The 21,699-nt window shown below is 31.4% G+C and overlaps 1 protein-coding gene across 1 annotated transcript in view; it reads left to right on the top strand.

The window, feature by feature from the left end:
• The window catches only part of LOC119613199 (PH and SEC7 domain-containing protein-like), a gene marked incomplete at its 3' end in the record, with an annotated part of 40,933 nt that extends 19,237 nt beyond the window's left edge, over positions 1-21,696 (top strand). The window contains exons 3-5 of the mRNA XM_037969145.1: positions 10,200-10,320; positions 10,585-12,722; positions 21,594-21,696. Of these exons, the coding sequence (XP_037825073.1) occupies positions 10,200-10,320; positions 10,585-12,722; positions 21,594-21,696 (2,362 nt within the window). The remainder of the gene's footprint in view (positions 1-10,199; positions 10,321-10,584; positions 12,723-21,593) is intronic.
• Positions 21,697-21,699: the final 3 nt, after the last annotated feature.

Genomic DNA, 21,699 nt, shown 5'->3' with positions numbered 1-21,699 from the left:
AGTCTATAGTCCTAGTCTATAGTCTAGTCTATAGTCTACTCTATAGTCTAGTTTATAGTCTAGTCTAGAGTTAGTCTATAGTCTAGTCTATAGTCTTAGTCTAGAAGTCTAGTCTATAGTCTAGTCTATAGTCTAGTCTATAGTCTAGTCTATAGTCTAGTCTATAGTCTAGTCTATAGTCTAGTCTATAGTCTAGTCTATAGTCTAGTCTATAGTCTATCTATAGTCTAATCTAGTCTAGTCTATAGTCTAGTCTATAGTCTAGTCTATAGTCTAGTCTATAGTCTAGTCTATAGTCTAGTCTATAGTCTAGTCTATAGTCTAGTCTATAGTCTAGTCTATAGTCTAGTCTATAGTCTAGTCTATAGTCTAGTCTATAGTCTAGTCTATAGTCTAGTCTATAGTCTAGTCTATCGTCTAGTCTAGTCTAGTCTAAGTCTAGTCTATAGTCTAGTCTATAGTCTAGTCTATAGTCTAGTCTATAGTCTAGTCTATAGTCTAGTCTATAGTCTAGTCTATAGTCTAGTCTATAGTCTCTATAGTCTAGTCTATAGTCTAGTCTATAGTCTTGTCTATAGCCTAGTCTATAGTCTAGTCTATAGTCTAGTCTATAGTCTAGTCTATAGTCTAGTCTATAGTCTAGTCTATAGTCTAGTCTATAGCCTAGTCTATAGCCTAGTCTATAGTCTAGTCTATAGTCTAGTCTATAGTCTAGTCTATAGTCTAGTCTATAGTCTAGTCTATAGTCTAGTCTATAGTCTAGTCTATAGTCTAGTCTATAGTCTAGTCTATAGTCTAGTCTATAGTCTAGTCTATAGTCTAGTCTATAGTCTAGTCTATAGTCTAGTCTGTAGTCTAGTCTATAGTCTAGTCTATAGTCTAGTCTATAGTCTAGTCTATAGTCTAGTCTATAGTCTAGTCTATAGTCTAGTCTATAGTCTAGTCTATAGTCTAGTCTATAGTCTAGTCTATAGTCTAGTCTATAGTCTAGTCTATAGTCTAGTCTATAGTCTAGTCTATAGTCTAGTCTATAGTCTAGTCTATAGTCTAGTCTATAGTCTAGTCTATAGTCTAGTCTATAGTCTAGTCTATAGTCTAGTCTATAGTCTAGTCTATAGTCTAGTCTATAGTCTAGTCTATAGTCTAGTCTATAGTCTAGTCTATAGTCTAGTCTATAGTCCTAGTCTATAGTCTAGTCTATAGTCTAGTCTATAGTCTAGTCTATAGTCTAGTCTATTAGTCTAGTCTATAGTCTAGTCTATAGTCTAGTCTATAGTCTAGTCTATAGTCTAGTCTATAGTCTAGTCTATAGTCTAGTCTATAGTCTAGTCTATAGTCTAGTCTATAGTCTAGTCTATAGTCTAGTCTATAGTCTAGTCTATAGTCTAGTCTATAGTCTAGTCTATAGTCTAGTCTATAGTCTAGTCTATAGTCTAGTCTATAGTCTAGTCTATAGTCTAGTCTATAGTCTAGTCTATAGTCTAGTATATAGTCTAGTCTATAGTCTAGTCTATAGTCTAGTCTATAGTCTAGTCTATTGTCTATTCTATAGTCTAGTCTATAGTCTAGTCTATAGTCTAGTCTATAGTCTAGTCTATAGTCTAGTCTATAGTCTAGTCTATAGTCTAGTCTATAGTCTAGTCTATAGTCTAGTCTATAGTCTAGTCTATAGTCTAGTCTATAGTCTAGTCTATAGTCTAGTCTATAGTCTAGTCTATAGTCTAGTCTATAGTCTAGTCTATAGTCTAGTCTATAGTCTAGTCTATAGTCTAGTCTATAGTCTAGTCTATAGTCTAGTCTATAGTCTAGTCTATAGTCTAGTCTATAGTCTAGTCTATAGTCTAGTCTATAGTCTAGTCTATAGTCTAGTCTATAGTCTAGTCTATAGTCTAGTCTATAGTCTAGTCTATTGTCTATTCTATAGTCTAGTCTATAGTCTAGTCTATAGTCTAGTCTATTGTCTAGTCTATAGTCTAGTCTATAGTCTAGTCTATAGTCTAGTCTATAGTCTAGTCTATAGTCTAGTCTATAGTCTAGTCTATAGTCTAGTCTATAGTCTAGTCTATAGTCTAGTCTATAGTCTAGTCTATAGTCTAGTCTATAGTCTAGTCTATAGTCTAGTCTATAGTCTAGTCTATAGTCTAGTCTATAGTCTAGTCTATAGTCTAGTCTATAGTCTAGTCTATAGTCTAGTCTATAGTCTAGTCTATAGTCTAGTCTATAGTCTAGTCTATAGTCTAGTCTATAGTCTAGTCTATAGTCTAGTCTATAGTCTAGTCTATAGTATAGTCTATAGTATAGTCTATAGTCTAGTCTATAGTCTAGTCTATTGTCTATTCTATAGTCTAGTCTATAGTCTTGTCTATAGTCTAGTCTACAGTCTATTCTATAGTAAATTATTCAAAAATCTTTAGGAACAAAAGTTTGGGATTTGTTTTTGATGTATTCCATTATTTAAATAAAAGTTATCCCTTGTACAAACCAAGAGTGAAATAATCTCTAAAATAACTATTATCGCACATTTGCTAAATACTTATCAACATGTTTAAAATATGCATACCCTTATACACATAAACACTTATAAATACGTATTTACATGTAGATATCTATGTACATGTGTGTTAGTTTTACTGTTATTTACTTATATTGCAACACTTTCATAATAATTTTATCCATTTATGCAGTTCCAATTACCATCGTGTTTTGTTTTTCTTTTATTTTGTATTTGTTTTAATTGCTGCACTCAGTTTTTTTCTCTAATAGCGAAGCAAAGTAATTGTGTTTTTTCCATATTTTGCATTTGTTCTTTTCATTCTCTTTTTTTCTTATTGTTTACCAATTTTCTATGCTCATTTATTTTATTGTTTCTTATTTGTTATACATATTACTCTAATCTAAAATTTGTTTTTTATTTTCGTGTTTTGTTTTTGTTCAAACAGAAAAATTGCATACAATAAAAACACAAATGTTGTTGTTTTCTTTTGGCCCTCAGAGCGTATACTCATTTTTTTAAAACTTATTCTTTTATTTTCTTTATATTCTTGTTGTTGTCTTTATTGTGTTCCATTTTCTATTGTTTCATTGTTTTGTTTGAATTTTCCTCTCTCACACTCAGTTTGTCACCATACCGAGTGGAAAAATGGGTGTTTTTTTCTTTTGTTGTTGTTTCTGTTTCGCCGGTAGTGTACAAATGAAGGCACACCGGAGATTATAAATTAATGATTTTATACTTTTAAATATTTTTAGATTTTGGCTCATAATATCAATTTGAATTGGACTTAGTATAAAATACAGTTTTTAATACAGTCTGGACTATACTCTGGAATGTAGTCTGACTTGGCTATATTTTGGACTATAGTCTTGACTATAGACTGGACTATAGTCTTGACTATAGACTGGACTAAAGTCTTGACTATAGACTAGACTATACTCTTGACTATAGACTGGAGTATAGTCTTGACTATAGAATGCACTATAGCCTATACTATAGACTGGACTGGTCTAAAGTTTGACTATAGACTGGACTATAGTCTAACTATAGACTGGACTATAGTCTTAACTATAGACTGGACTATAGTCTTAACTATAGACTGGACTATAGTCTCAATATTCCTGCCAATAGGCTGGATTAGACTATGGTCATGTCTACAGTCTGAACTATAGTCTGTTCTATAGTCCTTATTACTTTTGCCTGGATTTTAGACTATAGTCTGTAGAGTTGTGTAAACAAAAGTCTGTCATAAAACCCATTAATAATATAATTTCAAATGTATCTATTTTCTTGTTATTGTGTATGTTGCAAGCAAATACTTACTATAAGTTCATATCAACAATAAAAAACATATTTGCTTTCATTGTTTTGAAACTATTGACAATAGTTCATACTGGTTCATTAAATCGACGAGTTAACATTACAATAACATTTTGCGATTGATACCCCCTCTAAAAGTCCACAATTACAACTAGACGACATCATCATACATCACATTTCAACGTCTTGGTACCACGATGTGGTCAGTAAATGATTTTCTTAATTGTTTACTTAACTTATTGTCAATTTTTTTCCTTAATTTTTTATTAAATGATAAATGATTTTTAAAGAGAAATTCATTTTAAAAGTGTGTTTTTTTTGTAAACAATTATTAAAAAAATAAATTATTTATGAGTTTGGAGAAGAAGAAAAAAAAAAAAAAAAAAAACGAAAATTAATTAAACAAAAAAATAAATTCAGCATTTAATGTTGAAAACATTTGTTGAAGAAACAAACATCGAAAAAATAAAACTTATTAAAGATGAAAACAATTCATCTGTATAAATTAATAGTGTTAAATGATCATAGACATGAATAAATGTTTTTCAATGAAATTTTATTTATTTTTTTTTCTAAAAATAAACTAAACAATTTTAAGTAAAATTTTTGAACAGTGGGAAGGAAGTAAAGGAAAATGTGCAGTTTATAGTGTAGTCTATAGTCTAGTCTATAGTCTAGTCTATAGTCTAGTCTATAGTCTAGTCTATAGTCTAGTCTATAGTCTAGTCTATAGTCTAGTCTATAGTCTAGTCTATAGTCTAGTCTATAGTCTAGTCTATAGTCTAGTCTATAGTCTAGTCTATAGTCTAGTCTATAGTCTAGTCTATAGTCTAGTCTATAGTCTAGTCTATAGTCTAGTCTATAGTCTAGTCTATAGTCTAGTCTATAGTCTAGTCTATAGTCTAGTCTATAGTCTAGTCTATAGTCTAGTCTATAGTCTAGTCTATAGTCTAGTCTATAGTCTAGTCTATAGTCTAGTCTATAGTCTAGTCTATAGTCTAGTCTATAGTCTAGTCTATAGTCTAGTCTATAGTCTAGTCTATAGTCTAGTCTATAGTCTAGTCTATAGTCTAGTCTATAGTCTAGTCTATAGTCTAGTCTATAGTCTAGTCTATAGTCTAGTCTAGTCTATAGTCTAGTCTATAGTCTAGTCTAGTCTATAGTCTAGTCTATAGTCTAGTCTATAGTCTAGTCTATAGTCTAGTCTATAGTCTAGTCTATAGTCTAGTCTATAGTCTAGTCTATAGTCTAGTCTATAGTCTAGTCTATAGTCTAGTCTATAGTCTAGTCTATAGTCTAGTCTATAGTCTAGTCTATAGTCTAGTCTATAGTCTAGTCTATAGTCCTAGTCTATAGTCTAGTCTATAGTCTAGTCTATAGTCTAGTCTATAGTCTAGTCTATAGTCTAGTCTATAGTCTAGTCTATAGTCTAGTCTATAGTCTAGTCTATAGTCTAGTCTAGTCTAGTCTATAGTCTAGTCGTCTATAGTCTAGTCTATAGTCTAGTCTATAGTCTAGTCTATAGTCTAGTCTATAGTCTAGTCTATAGTCTAGTTAGTCTATAGTATAGTCTATAGTCTAGTCTATAGTCTAGTCTTATAGGTTCTAGTCTATAGTCTAGTCTATAGTCTAGTCTATAGTCTAGTCTATAGTCTAGTCTAGTAGTCTAGGTCTATAGTCTAGTCTATAGTCTAGTCTATAGTCTAGTCTATAGTCTAGTCTATAGTCTAGTCTATAGTCTAGTCTCTATTAGTCTAGGTCTATAGTCTAGTCTATAGTCTAGTCTATAGTCTAGTCTATAGTCTAGTCTATAGTCTAGTCTATAGTCTAGTCTATAGTCTAGTCTATAGTCTAGTCTATAGTCTAGTCTATAGTCTAGTCTATAGTCTAGTCTATAGTCTAGTCTATAGTCCTAGTCTATAGTCTAGTCTATTAGTCTAGTCTATAGTAGTCTATAGTTCTATTCTATAGTCTAGTCTCTAGGTCTAGTCTATAGTCTAGTCTATAGTCTAGTCTATAGTCTAGTCTCTAGTCTAGTCTATAGTCTAGTCTATAGTCTAGTCTATAGTCTAGTCTATAGTCTAGTCTATAGTCTAGTCTATAGTCTAGTCTAGTCTATAGTCTAGTCTAGTCTATAGTCTAGTCTATAGTCTAGTCTATAGTCTAGTCTATAGTCTAGTCTATAGTCTAGTCTATAGTCTAGTCTATAGTCTAGTCTATAGTCTAGTCTATAGTCTAGTCTATAGTCTAGTCATTCTATAGTCTAGTCTATAGTCTAGTCTATAGTCTAGTCTATAGTCTAGTCTATAGTCTAGTCTATAGCTAGTCTATAGTCTAGTCTATAGTCTAGTCTATAGTCTAGTCTATAGTCTAGTCTATAGTCTAGTCTATAGTCTAGTCTATAGTCTAGTCTATAGTCTAGTCTATAGTCTAGTCTATAGTCTAGTATAGTCTAGTCTATAGTCTAGTCTATAGCCTAGTCTATAGTCTAGTATATAATCTAGTCTATAATCTAGTCTATAGTCTAGTCTATAGTCTAGTCTATAGTCTAGTCTATAGTCTAGTCTATAGTCTAGTCTATAGTCTAGTCTATAGTCTAGTCTATAGTCTAGTCTATAGTCTAGTCTATAGTCTAGTCCATAGTCTAGTCTATAGTCTAGTCTTTAGCTTTGACATTAGTATTCACCTAATTCTCTAGACATTTTTTATCTCAGATGAAGTTTTTTACCCCTTTTTTTCTTAACTCTACCCACTGTACTTACTTGTTGTATTGCTGTGGTTGTTTTATTTTTTTGTATTTAATCATAAAAGCGAAACCACGTAATTAAAGCACTATGTAAATATTTACTTTGTTTTAAATATGGCGAAAAACACAAAAAAAATAACAACAACAGTAAATTTTTAAATAAATATTAATTTCTCTATAGATATTAGTAAATATTACTTGTTCAATTGTTTTCACACAAAAGGGAAAAGATAAAAATATAACAACAAAAATAATCTATAATATGATTATCTCTATTAAAGTAACAGTTTTAAAAATATTTACATATAATAAATACAACATATACTCAATAAAGTTATACATATATAGTAATATTTTAGTTACAACAAATGCTTCCTCTTAATTTAATATTTTTATCTCTTTAGTGTAAATTTTTTTTGGCATTTATCCCATTCATTTAGCCATTTATCACACACGCACAGATATTCATATTTACTTACATATTTACTTACTCAGTCACTCTTGCTCCAATGTAATCATCAATAAATCTATACTTGTAACGGTAGTTTTGTAGCATTGTATTTACATAATAGACATTTATTTAAACAAACTTACATCTATACATACATTGTTATTGTTATGTTTTATTCTCTATTGAGGCGAGAACATGTTTATTTATACAGCAACCCCAACCACAACCTCCCATTTTATCATAAATTTAATAGAAGAAGAAGAAGAGTGTTATAATAACATTGTTATTGTTGTTACTATTACATACATCTTTCATGCATTCATATCAATCTGTTTGCTTGTTATCTGATGGAAAATGACAGTTTACAGGGTGTGACATTTGAAAAGGGGAAGTTATCAAATATGTATAATAAAGATTTATAGTTGGGGAAAGAGAGTTGCAATGTTAACATATTTAATGAATTTTTATTTTTTTTTAGCAAAAATAATAATTTTATAAAAAAAGCTAAAAAAAGCCTGATAATTTAGTCTGTAGTATAGACTCTAGACTATAGTTTATTAGATTATAGTCTGGACTATAGATTATCTATATTCAATAGCCTGGTTTATAGTTTAGTTTAAAATCTGTAGAATAATGTGGGCTATAGTCTGGACTATAGTTTAGGCTATAGTTTGGAATATAGTTTAGTCCATTGCTTGGATTATTATTTAGTCTATAGTATGGACTATAATTTAGACTCTAGTCTGGACTATTGTTTAGTCTATAGTTTAGTTTATAGTATGAACATAGTCAGAACATAGACAATAGTTTGTTCTATAGTACGGATTATAGAATAGTCTATAGTCTGGACAGTACTTTAGTTTTTAGCTTCGATTATAGTCTATGGTCTGGACTATAGACAATAGTTTAGTCTATGGTCTCGACGATAGTTTAGTCTATAGTATAGACGCCAGTTTAGTCTGTTTTATATTTAAGTCTGGACTATATACTAACATATAGCATGGACAAAAGTTTAGTCTATAGTCTGGACTATAGTTTAGTTTATAGTCTGGATTAGTTTAGTCTATAGTCTAGACTCTAGTTTAGTCTGTATTATAATTTAATCTGGACTGTAGTTTAGTCTACGGTCTGTACTATGGTTTAGTTTATAGTATAGAATATATATTGGTCTATAGTCTGAATAAGTTTAGACTCAAGTTTAGTCTAGAAAATAGTTTAGTCTATAGTTTGAACTATAATGTAGTATATAGTTTGAACTATAGTTTAGTTAATAGTCTGAACTATAGTTTAGTCTATAATCCGGACTGTAGTTTAGTCTATAGTCTGGACAATACTTTAGTCTTTAATGTGAACTATAGTTTCGTCTATAGTCTGAACTAAAACTTTAGCTATTTGAAAAATTGCATACGGCAACACACCCCTTTTTCATCTTTTTGTTTTTATAGTATTCTAGTTTCTTCTTCTTCCTTATACAAATGCATATCAATTTTCGTTTATGATCTTTTGTTAAGTGTCAAAATGTTTCTTTGTTTTTTTTTTTTTTTTTTTGATAGACAAAAAGTCTTTACTATATATAGAATATATTATAGATAGACTACAAATAATAAAACTATATGTAGTATGATATGTAACCCACAATCAACCACTCAAAATAACGTATTGTATTTTTCAAATACTATAAACTATTATGTATTTTGTACCATATTTTTTTCTAAATACATTTTCTATAAAAAATTTTTTTTGCAATTTTTTTCTATATTCTTTTAAATAAAAGAAAAATAAAATATAAAAATCAACTAAAATGAAATACAGAAAAAAAATCAATAAAATATCACGCATAAAAAGAAATCGTCTTATATATAAACACTAAATGTATGTGTTTTTGTTGTATGTATATAGACTAGATGAAATCTAGTACATTTTTTTTGCCATTACCCCACCTATTTACTTATTTACTTGCAAGGTGGTTACTCTACTCTTACCATAATATTGTTCAAATGCATTTGCCATCAAAAGAAAAATGCATTTGGATTTTGCGTTTTTCATTGTTACACTTCCTTTTTCGATTTAATTCCTTTTTTTTGTTCGATTTTTGTGGTGTGTGAGTAAGTAAAGGATTTTATGGTGTTATGTATTGGGTGAATAAAGGATTTTTTTTGCAAAGATAGAGAAAAGAATGTTGATGATGGTTTTGTTAAAGTTTGTCATTTTGTTTAAAGGATTTGTATAATGAATATTACATGAATAGTTGTAATACTGTTTGGTTAAAGTAATAAGATAAAAAGGACTTTATTTTAATTTAGAAATTTTTATACCCTTCACCTTCGTGAGAAGGGTATATATAAGTTTGTCATTCCGTTTGTAATTTCTACAATATAATTTTCCGACCCTATAAAGTATATATATTCCGAGTCTTTATAGATTGCGGAGTCGATTAAGCTATGTCCGTCTGTCTGTCTGTCCGTCTATCTGTGTGTTTGTTGAAATCAATTTTCTGAAGACCCTAGATATCTTCGGGATCCAAATCTTCAATAATTCTGTTGGACATACTTTCGAGAAGTTTCCTATTAAAAATCAGCAAAATCGGTCCATAAATAACGGAGATATGAGCAAAAATCCGAGACAACCTCTGAAAATTTCATCAAAAAAGCAACAACAACACTGCTTATTGTATAAAAGGTTGGTTTCATTGCGATGTGTGTTTTGTTTTTGTTTTTTTGTGTATGTATTTCGTTTCATATGTTTGGATGGCTGTGGCTTCATCGCCTTGTGTATTTTGTTTTTGTTTTTTTTGTGTATATTGTTTCTAATGTTTGGATGGCTGTAGTTTCATTACGTTGTGTATTTTGTTTTTTCTGTTTTTTATTTCGTTTAGCATTGTTGTTGTTTCTCTTGTTTTGCTTAAGTTATGACAGGGTCGGGAAGATGAAATAAATTGACATTTTATAAAATTAATATTTTTTAAACACATTATGGTGAAGGGTATATAAGATTCGGCAAAGGCGAATATAGACTTCTTACTTGTTAATAATGAACTTTAAAAAGAAACTTTTTGAAAAATATATGTAACTGAAAATACTACAAATGTTTAAGAAATTTTTGTTTTAAATGCGAAAATTTTTTAAATAAATTTTAAGTTAAATTTAATATTTTATTAATCTGGTTTTTTTTTGCAAAATATTTTGTTTTAGGTGGAAGCTGGCGATGTGATTTTAAAAGTTAATGGAACCGATGTACATCGATACACAACGAAAGAGGTATTAAAATGTTTGCGTTTATCGGAGGATTTAGTAACATTGGAACTGAAAAGAGGTAATTTTATGTTACTTTAAGGAAATAAACTAAAATCTAATTAAATTAAATAAAAAGAATGGAATTTTATTGCAAGACTTTGTTAAAAAGATCAATTGCAAATCAAACATATAGACTGATTCTTATGCTAAACAAATACTATTAGTTTATTTAAAAGAATAATATTTCTTTTGGAATCCCTGAATAAAGTTGAAGTAAAGTTAAACAAACAAATTTTTAATAATTCATTAATTCTTTTAATATTTCTTTTGTAAATAATTTCAGATCCAAAATTAAAAGCACGCATTAAAGAACAATTAGCAAATACAAAAAGCCCACATTATATAGATATAGAAACAACAAATAATTACGATTATCATCATTCAAGAACATCATCACCTCATCATCATCACCAACAACAACATCACGAAGCTGCCAATAAATTGCATTACGATACGACGCACAATTATACGACGATACAACAGCAACAACAACAATCACCAACTTCTAGTTCACCCGCCGCCACACGTTATAAATCAACAATATCTGCAACAGCAACAAACTTGCCACAACGTCAATCCAGCAATACGACAAGTAATCATAGTCGTAGTTCATCAGTCTCTTCAGCTAAAATACAATTGGTAGAGGGTTTGGCGGGTGGTGGGGGAGGAGGAGGAGGAGGTAGTGGAGCCGGTACTGGAACATCAACAACAGCCACCTCTCCCACAAGTCGTCCTTCACGCATACCTCAGGCTTTAAAATGTCCCACACAAAAAACTCAACAATCACCGCAACATAAACGACCAAGACCCTCACAAATACCCACTAAAGCCTCACTAGCGGCAGCGGCTGCAGCAGCAGCTGCCACTACAACAACAGCAACTACCAACACCACTAATGGTACTAGTTTTATGGTGGGTTCCAATAACTTGCAACATTCATTCTCCTACAGCGGCAATACAACGAGACAAGGCAAATCCTCTTCCTCCTCCTCTTATGCCGCGGAGGAGAGAGATCCTGAGCCCAACTCAGCACCACCACAGCCAGCAAAGGCACCACGTTTCGAGGCTTATATGATGACGGGTGATTTGATTTTAAATCTATCGCGAACACCACAAAATAGCAATCTTTTACCAGTGCAAGCTAAAAAAGTCGATTCACTAAGGGACTCACCCAATAGAGCGGCAGTAGCAAGGGCTAATGGTGCCTTAGCGCCAAAAGCTTCGGGAGAATCCTCACCCACTTCCTCCTCATCGCAAGAATCACCCACACACAGCACCGACTCGGCGGAATTACAAAATAAGGCTAAATCACGTTTACGTAAACAACAACAAGCGCAGGCGCAAAAGGAACGAGAACAGGAACAGCAGCAACAGCAGCAACAATATCAACGTGATAGTATTAATAATAGCTACAATAATCGCAAGGATTCTCTTACCAATGACACGCTTCTACTGTGTGAAGAACTGGAAAAGGATGAGGAGGATATGGGTGACGAAGACTACGATGAGGAGGGGGATGTACACCGCAATCTTCCTCCTCAGCAACAAACACACCATAAGACTAAACATCACCATTATATGCAAAAGCACAAGCAACAATGTTATCAACAGCAAACTCGCCAGCAGCAACAACAAAACAAATCCTATGAATACTATCAAAATGAAGACGAAGAGCCGGATGAAGACTATGAACGCTATGCGGCAGAGGATGAGGAAAACGAAGAGGATCAAACTAATTATGACATTACTAATTTGGAAACATATAATAGTGGTGGTTTGGGCGCTGGTGGCCAGGCCGACGATGAGGCTAGCGATCGTCAGTGTTTAATGCAATATGGCGATGATGACGATGAAGAACAGCACGAGGATGAGGAGTATTCTAATTCAGTAGCTTCTGCCTCGGCTAAACAACGTTTAAAAGCTTTAAAGAAACAAAAGGCTGCCTTAAGATACAAACAGCAGCGCAACTCACAAGACAATGTCGACTGTGCGCGCCATCAACGTTCATCTGCTTCTTCGACCTCATCCACAACCGTGGGCAATACCGGTGCCGGGGCAGGCAATAATACATCACAAGATGAAACCTCATTTTCTGTACCCACTTCACCCATTTCGCTTTCTACACCTCTAATTGATAAGGAGACCGCCAATTCAGTGCCCACCAGTCCGGAACCCTCGAATTTGGCGGGCGGCAGTGGTGTAGTATGTGGAGCTGATAGTTCGGGTGTGGTGCGTCGTCATAATGGTCAGATAGTGCGCAAATGTGATTCGGCCGGTTTTCGCACCAGCAAATCGGAAGATCATTTACAGCAGATACAACGTGAAGGTATGGGTGCTGTTATACCAATTGATATTGATGAGGATGTAAATAGTTCTTTGAATACACTATTAGATACCAGACAAGATTCGGAAGATTCTCAGGTAAATTGGTTTTATTTTTTTCTGCTTTTTCCTAATCAAACAAAAAAGAAAGTATTTTTAGTGTTTTTTTGAAAACTTAAAAGATTTTTGGGAATTTCATAAATTGATTCTCTAAATCTTTTAGTTTTTAATCGTTAAATTTCCATATGAACAAAATTGTTAGGCTAAGTACCAAAAATCTCAATTACATTTAAGCCGTTTTCATTCCAATTCAAATTTAGCTTACTATATCAATACAATCTTTAATCCTTTTCCACTTTTTATCCCTTAAATATGAAACCTGCTTTTTAGTAAACAAATCAAAGTTATGTAGTTAATTGTTGTGTTGTTTGTGTTTAAAAATAATGATTCCCTAAAAACACCCCCATTTCCTTAAAAATCCCTTTAGTTGTATATGTGTTTTGTTTTTTTCTTAAAGAATTTCGATATGTTACATAATTTAAAAAATTATCAAATATTGATATGATAATCGCAATTTTTTTGAAGGAAATTATTAAAAGTTATTTTTTTTTAAGAAAACTTGTTTTCCAAAATTTAATTTTATTGATTTTTGGTCATATAGACTAGACTATAGAGTAGACTATAGACTAGACTATAGACTAGACTATAGAGTAGACTATAGACTAGACTATAGACTAGACTATAGACTAGACTAGACTAGACTATAGACTAGACTATTGACTAGACTATAGACTAGACTAAAGACTAGACTAAAGACTAGATTATAGACTAGACTATAGACTAGACTATAGACAAGACTATAGACTAGACTATAGACTAGACTATAGACTAGACTATAGACTAGACTATAGACTAGACTATAGACTAGACTATAGACTAGACTATTGACTAGACTATAGACTAGACTATAGACTAGACTATAGACTAGACTATAGACTAGACTATAGACTAGACTATAGACTAGACTATAGACTAGACTATAGACTAGACTAGACTATAGACTAGACTATAGACTAGACTATAGACTAGACTATAGACTAGACTATAGACTATAGACTAGACTATAGACTAGACTATAGACTAGACTATAGACTAGACTATAGACTAGACTATAGACTAGACTATAGACTAGACTATAGACTAGACTATAGACTAGACTATAGACTAGACTATAGACTAGACTATAGACTAGACTATAGACTAGACTATAGACTAGACTATAGACTAGACTATAGACTAGACTATAGACTAGACTATAGACTAGACTATAGACTAGACTATAGACTAGACTATAGACTAGACTATAGACTAGACTATAGACTAGACTATAGACTAGACTATAGACTAGACTATAGACTAGACTATAGACTAGACTATAGACTAGACTATAGACTAGACTATAGACTAGACTATAGACTAGACTATATACTAGACTATAGACTAGACTATAGACTAGACTATAGACTAGACTATAGACTAGACTATAGACTAGACTATAGACTAGACTAGACTAGACTAGACTATAGACTAGACTAGACTAGACTAGACTATAGACTAGACTAGACTATAGACTAGACTATAGACTAGACTAGACTATAGACTAGACTATAGACTAGACTATAGACTAGACTAGACTATAGACTAGACTATAGACTAGACTAGACTAGACTATAGACTAGACTATAGACTAGACTATAGACTAGACTATAGACTAGACTATAGACTAGACTATAGACTAGACTATAGACTAGACTATAGACTAGACTATAGACTAGACTATAGACTAGACTATAGACTAGACTATAGACTAGACTATAGACTAGACTATAGACTAGACTATAGACTAGACTATAGACTAGACTATAGACTAGACTATAGACTAGACTATAGACTAGACTATAGACTAGACTATAGACTAGACTATAGACTAGACTATAGACTAGACTATAGACTAGACTATAGACTAGACTAGACTATAGACTAGACTATAGACTAGACTATAGACTAGACTAGACTATAGACTAGACTATAGACTAGACTATAGACTAGACTATAGACTAGACTATAGACTAGACTATAGACTAGACTATAGACTAGACTATAGACTAGACTATAGACTAGACTATAGACTAGACTATAGACTAGACTATAGACTAGACTATAGACTGGACTATAGACTAATCTATAGTTAGAATTTTTGAATTTTGATTTCAGTTTTTGTGTAAATTTTTAAAAATAATAACATATCGAAATATCTATAGTGTAGTATTGTTGTTTTTTGTTAAATTAAATTTTCAATTCAATTACAATATTTATACTTACTACAACACTTTTCAAATGCAAATATTTTTTACCAAAGCTCTATTTCTATTCTATTCTCTTTTTATCTTTGTTTTTTCTTCCTTTCTTACATACCATGTTGTTTCTGGTCTATTGTCTTAAAAATTTTAATATTTTTACTAACATTTTTGATTTGGTTGATTTATTATGTTTTTTTCTTTTTAATTAACAACCAAAACTTATAATTTTATTGTTTTTATCTTTTTTTTTCATATTATATACAATTTTTCTCTCTTTCAATGTTTATTAACTCTTTATTACTCAATATCAACTCAATGTTGTTTTGACAATGTGTTTTTGTGTGTGTGTATTATTTTTTTGCCTTAAAAAAATGAAAAAAAAAAAAACGATTTTATTTTAGCAATCTTCTTCATCTACTAAAACTTGTATACAATTAAAAATTAATAATAATAACAATAATACTATTATTGCAACAACAATGACAACATCTTCTTCGTCGTCGTCTGCAAGCACAACAACTGAAATAACAACAACAACATCGCCATCCAATACCATACTATGTGCTTCACCGGAAGCTCGTAGTCAACGCGATATATTCAATAAACGTCGTCGTAAAGTGAGAATTATTATAACACCAACTCAATCTACTACAAATAATCAACCTCCTCCTACTCCTCCCACTTCTACTACTCATATTTTAAAGAAATTTATAACAACAAGAACTACTACCGATACTAGTACTAGTACAGAAGAGGCAGAAGCTGAAACAGAAGCAACAACAACAACATCCATTAACCATAATACAACATGTGCAACCACCCAACAGCAACAACAGAAACAACAATTACACACTAAATGTACTCATTTAACTATACAAAAGGTTGTTGTCACTTTGTTGTTTCTCCCTCTCTTTCTTAATTTTTCTTTTTTTTTTTGTACAAAACGTCACTTTAAAAAGAAAAATTATAATAAATTTTCTCTATTTTAGTCTAGAGATCTCTACTGCTACTTATTACAACTATTTAAATTATTATTCTTTTTTTCTTTTTATTTATTAATTATAATGTACATTGTATACAATAATTTATTGCTTTTTCTTACTATTAAACATGACTCTAGAATGCTATTTTTCTTAAGTTTGTTATTGGAACCACAAAAAGGTCAACATCATTTCAGACAAATTATCATTATTATTCTTGAGACAGACTGGGTAGTGCAGACTGACATTCATAGACTATTTGTTTTGACATTTACTCGCCAGTGAATGACCAGTAAATGCATTTGTTATAAAGAAAGAAAGAAAAAAAGATCAATATCTAGGTTTTGTTAAGTAATTATTTTTGCATTAAATAAATGTGACAAGAAATTTTAACTCTTTAAAGAGAACCAAATTGTTACTGAACTAGTGAAGTTGCAAGTTTTTTGGGGGAGGAACCAATTTTTGATATAAAAGAAAACTGTGTTTTTTAAAATACACATATGACAGGTAACTGAAGTTTCATGCAGTTCATTTCTTCTGTTTGAATTGTTTAACCATTTTCTCTCCATTAATAAATAGCCTTCTATGAAATCAATAAATAAATTTAAAAAAATAATAAACATTTAACATTAATTCTGCTTTTAATCATAAAAATAAAATATTGCATGCATTTTTAACAAAAAACTCTAAATGGCATGCGGTTCTTATTAATGCACGCTTATAATTTATTAAATATTTTTCCTTTTCTTTTGTTGCCATCGAATTTTTTGAATTTCTCTTTCGTTTTTATGTTTCTAACACAAATACACTCTGCACCTGTAACACAACAATACAAAACTATAATTTATTAAATATTAATAAATATAAAAGAAAATTTACTGATTTTTTTTTATAAAAATATTAGGTCTGTTCGTTTAACTGTAAAAATATTGTCTAAAGACTGTACTAAAGATTATATTATAAACTAGACTATAGAATAGACTATATACTAGACTATAGTCTATACTATAGGCTAGACTATAGACTAGACTATAGATTAGACTAGACTAGACTAGATTGTAGACTAGACCATAGACTAGACTATAGACTAGACTATAGACTAGACTATAGACTAGACTATAGACTAGACTATAGACGAGACTATCTACTAGACTATAGACTAGACTATAGACTAGACTATAGACTAGACTATAGACTAGACTATAGACTAGACTATAGACTAGACTATAGACTAGACTATAGACTAGACTATAGACTAGACTATAGACTAGACTATAGACTAGACTATAGACTAGACTATAGACTAGACTATAGACTAGACTATAGACTAGACTATAGACTAGACTATAGACTAGACTATAGACTAGACTATAGACTAGACTATAGACTAGACTATAGACTAGACTATAGACTAGACTATAGACTAGACTATAGACTAGACTAAGACTAGACTATAGACTAGACTATAGACTAGACTATAGACTAGACTATAGACTAGACTATAGACTAACTATAGACTAGACTAAGACTAGACTATGACTAGACTATAGACTAAGAACTATAGACTAGACTATAGACTAGACTATAGACTAGACTATAGAAGACTAGACTAGTACTAGACTATAGACTAGACTATAGTACATAGACTATAGACTAGACTATAGACTAGACTAGACTAGACTAGAGCTATAAAATAGACTATAGACTATAGACTAGACTATAGACTAGACTATAGACTAGACTATAGACTAGACTATAGACTAGACTATAGACTAGACTATAGACTAGACTATAGACTAGACTATAGACTAGACTATAGACTAACTATAGACTAGACTATAGACTAGACTATAGACTAGACTATAGACTAGACTATAGACGAGACTATAGACTAGACTATAGACTAGACTATAGACTAGACTATAGACTAGACTATAGACTAGACTATAGACTAACATAGACTAGACTATAGACTAGACTAGACTATAGACTAGACTATAGACTAGACTATAGACTAGACTATAGACTAGACTATAGACTAGACTATAGACTAGACTATAAGACTAGACTATAGACTAGACTATAGAACTAGACTATAGACTAGACTATAGACCTAGACTATAGACTAGACTATAGACTAGACTATTAGACTAGACTATAGGACATAGACTATAGACTAGACTATAGACTAGACTATATACTAAAGACTATAGACTAGACTATAGACTAGACTATAGACTAGACTATAGACTAGACTATAGATCTAGAACTATAGACTAGACTATAGTCTATAGACTATAGACTTAGACTATAGACTAAGACTATAAGACTAGACTATAGAACTAGACTATAGACTAGACTATAGACCTAAGACTATAGACTAGACTAAGACTAGACTAATAAGACTAGAGCTAGACTAGACTAACTTAAGACTAGACTATAGACTAGACTAATAGACTAGACTATAGACTAGACTATAGACTAAGACTAGAACTAGAACTATAGACTAAGCTATAGACTAGACTATAGACTAGACTATAGACTAGACCTATAGACTAGACCTATACTAGAACTATAGACTATAGACTAGACTATAGACATGACTATAGGACTAGACTATAAGACTAGACTATAGACGAAACTATAGACTAGACCTATAGACTAGACTATAGACGAGACTATAGAACTAGACCTATAGACTAGACTATAGACTAGACTATAGACTAGACTATAGACTAGACTATAGACTAGACTATAGACTAGACTATAGACTAGACTATAGACTAGACTATAGACTAGACTATAGACTAGACTATAGACTAGACTATAGACTAGACTATAGACTAGACTATAGACTAGACTATAGACTAGACTATAGACTAGACTATAGACTAGACTATAGACTAGACTATAGACTAGACTATAGACTAGACTATAGACTAGACTATAGACTAGACTATAGACTAGACTATAGACTAGACTATAGACTAGACTATAGACTAGACTATAGACTAGACTATAGACTAGACTATAGACTAGACTATAGACTAGACTATAGACTACTATAGACTAGACTATAGACTAGACTATAGACTAGACTATAGACTAGACTATAGACTAGACTATAGACTAGACTATAGACTAGACTATAGACTAGACTATAGACTAGACTATAGACTAGACTATAGACTAGACTATAGACTAGACTATAGACTAGACTATAGACTAGACTATAGACTAGACTATAGACTAGACTATAGACTAGACTATAGACTAGACTATAGACTAGACTATAGACTAGACTATAGACTAGACTATAGACTAGACTATAGACTAGACTATAGACTAGACTATAGACTAGACTATAGACTAGACTATAGACTAGACTATAGACTAGACTATAGACTAGACTATAGACTAGACTATAGACTAGACTATAGACTAGACTATAGACTAGACTATAGACTAGACTATAGACTAGACTATAGACTAGACTATAGACTAGACTATAGACTAGACTATAGACTAGACTATAGACTAGACTATAGACTAGACTATAGACTAGACTATAGACTAGACTATAGACTAGACTATAGACTAGACTATAGACTAGACTATAGACTAGACTATAGACTAGACTATAGACTAGACTATAGACTAGACTATAGACTAGACTATAGACTAGACTATAGACTAGACTATAGACTAGACTATAGACTAGACTATAGACTAGACTATAGACTAGACTATAGACTAGACTATAGACTAGACTATAGACTAGACTATAGACTAGACTATAGACTAGACTATAGACTAGACTATAGACTAGACTATAGACTAGACTATAGACTAGACTATAGACTAGACTATAGACTAGACTATAGACTAGACTATAGACTAGACTATAGACTAGACTATAGACTAGACTATAGACTAGACTATAGACTAGACTATAGACTAGACTATAGACTAGACTAGACTAGACTATAGACTAGACTATAGACTAGACTATAGACTAGACTATAGACTAGACTATAGACTAGATTATAGACTAGACTATAGACTAGACTATAGACTAGACTATAGACTAGACTATAGACTAGACTATAGACTAGACTATAGACTAGACTATAGATTAGACTATAGACTAGACTATAGACTAGACTATAGACTAGACTATAGACTAGACTATAGACTAGACTATAGACTAGACTATAGACTAGACTATAGACTAGAATATAGACTAGACTATGGACTAGACTATAGACTAGACTATAGACTAGACTATGACTAGACTATAGACTAGACTATAGACTAGACTATAGACTAGACTATAGACTAGACTATAGACTAGACTATAGACTAGACTATAGACTAGACTATAGACTAGACTATAGACTAGACTATAGACTAGACTATAGACTAGTAGACTAGACTATGGACTATACTAGACTATAGACTAGACTATAGACTAGACTATAGACTAGACTATAGACTAGACTATAGACTAGACTATAGACTAGACTATAGATTAGACTATAGACTAGACTATAGACTAGACTATAGACTAGACTATAGACTAGACTATAGACTAGACTATAGACTAGACTATAGACTAGACTATAGACTAGACTATAGACTAGAATATAGACTAGACTATGGACTAGACTATAGACTAGACTATAGACTAGACTATAGACTAGACTATAGAGACTAGACTAGACTATAGACTAGACTATAGACTAGACTATAGACTAGACTATAGACTAGACTATAGACTAGACTATAGACTAGACTATAGACTAGAATATAGACTAGACTATGGACTAGACTATAGACTAGACTAGACTATAGATAGACTAGACTATAGACTAGACTATAGACTAGACTATAGACTAGACTATAGATTAGACTATAGACTAGACTATAGACTAGACTATAGACTAGACTATAGACTAGACTATAGACTAGACTATAGACTAGGCTATAGACTAGACTATAGACTAGACTATAGACTAGACTATAGACTAGACTATAGACTAGACTATAGACTAGACTATAGACTAGACTATAGACTAGACTATAGACTAGACTATAGACTAGACTATAGACTAGACTATAGACTAGACTATAGACTAGACTATAGACTAGACTATAGACTAGACTATAGACTAGACTATAGACTAGACTATAGACTAGACTATAGACTAGACTATAGACTAGACTATAGACTAGACTATAGACTGGACTATAGACTAGACTATAGACTAGACTATAGACTAGACTATAGACTCCAAAACTTGTACAGTTTTATTAAAATATAGATTTCAAATAGTTGTTTAAACAAAATGTTAAAAATTTATTATTAGAAAACTAGAGAAACTTAGAGATGAGAAGCACTAAAATTCCAAAAAAAGTTGCAATTTTAATGTAATATATACATAGTTTTAAATTACAAAATTGTAAAATAATTAAGTGCTTCTCTTTATTTTTGTTTTAAACAAAATAAACAAAAATAGAAAAATTTAGTTTTACAGCTAAAACATAAAAAGCTTTTAATAAAATTAAAATAAATTGTAATAGAGCTTTTACTAATATTTTATTTTAAACAATTTTCTTCCCTAACAAAGGCTTCGGATCGTGATCGTATTGTATGGACTTATAATGCTCCCCTACAACCACATCAATTGGCAGCTTTACAGCAACAACAACAACAGCAGCAGCAACAACAACAGT

The sequence above is a fragment of the Lucilia sericata genome, unplaced genomic scaffold, assembly GCF_015586225.1.
Source record: "Lucilia sericata isolate MDLA Ls3-8-SP2 unplaced genomic scaffold, ASM1558622v1 Contig002010F_arrow, whole genome shotgun sequence".
Classification (NCBI taxonomy): Eukaryota; Metazoa; Arthropoda; class Insecta; order Diptera; family Calliphoridae; genus Lucilia; species Lucilia sericata.
This window is presented reverse-complemented; position numbering and strand designations above follow the sequence as displayed.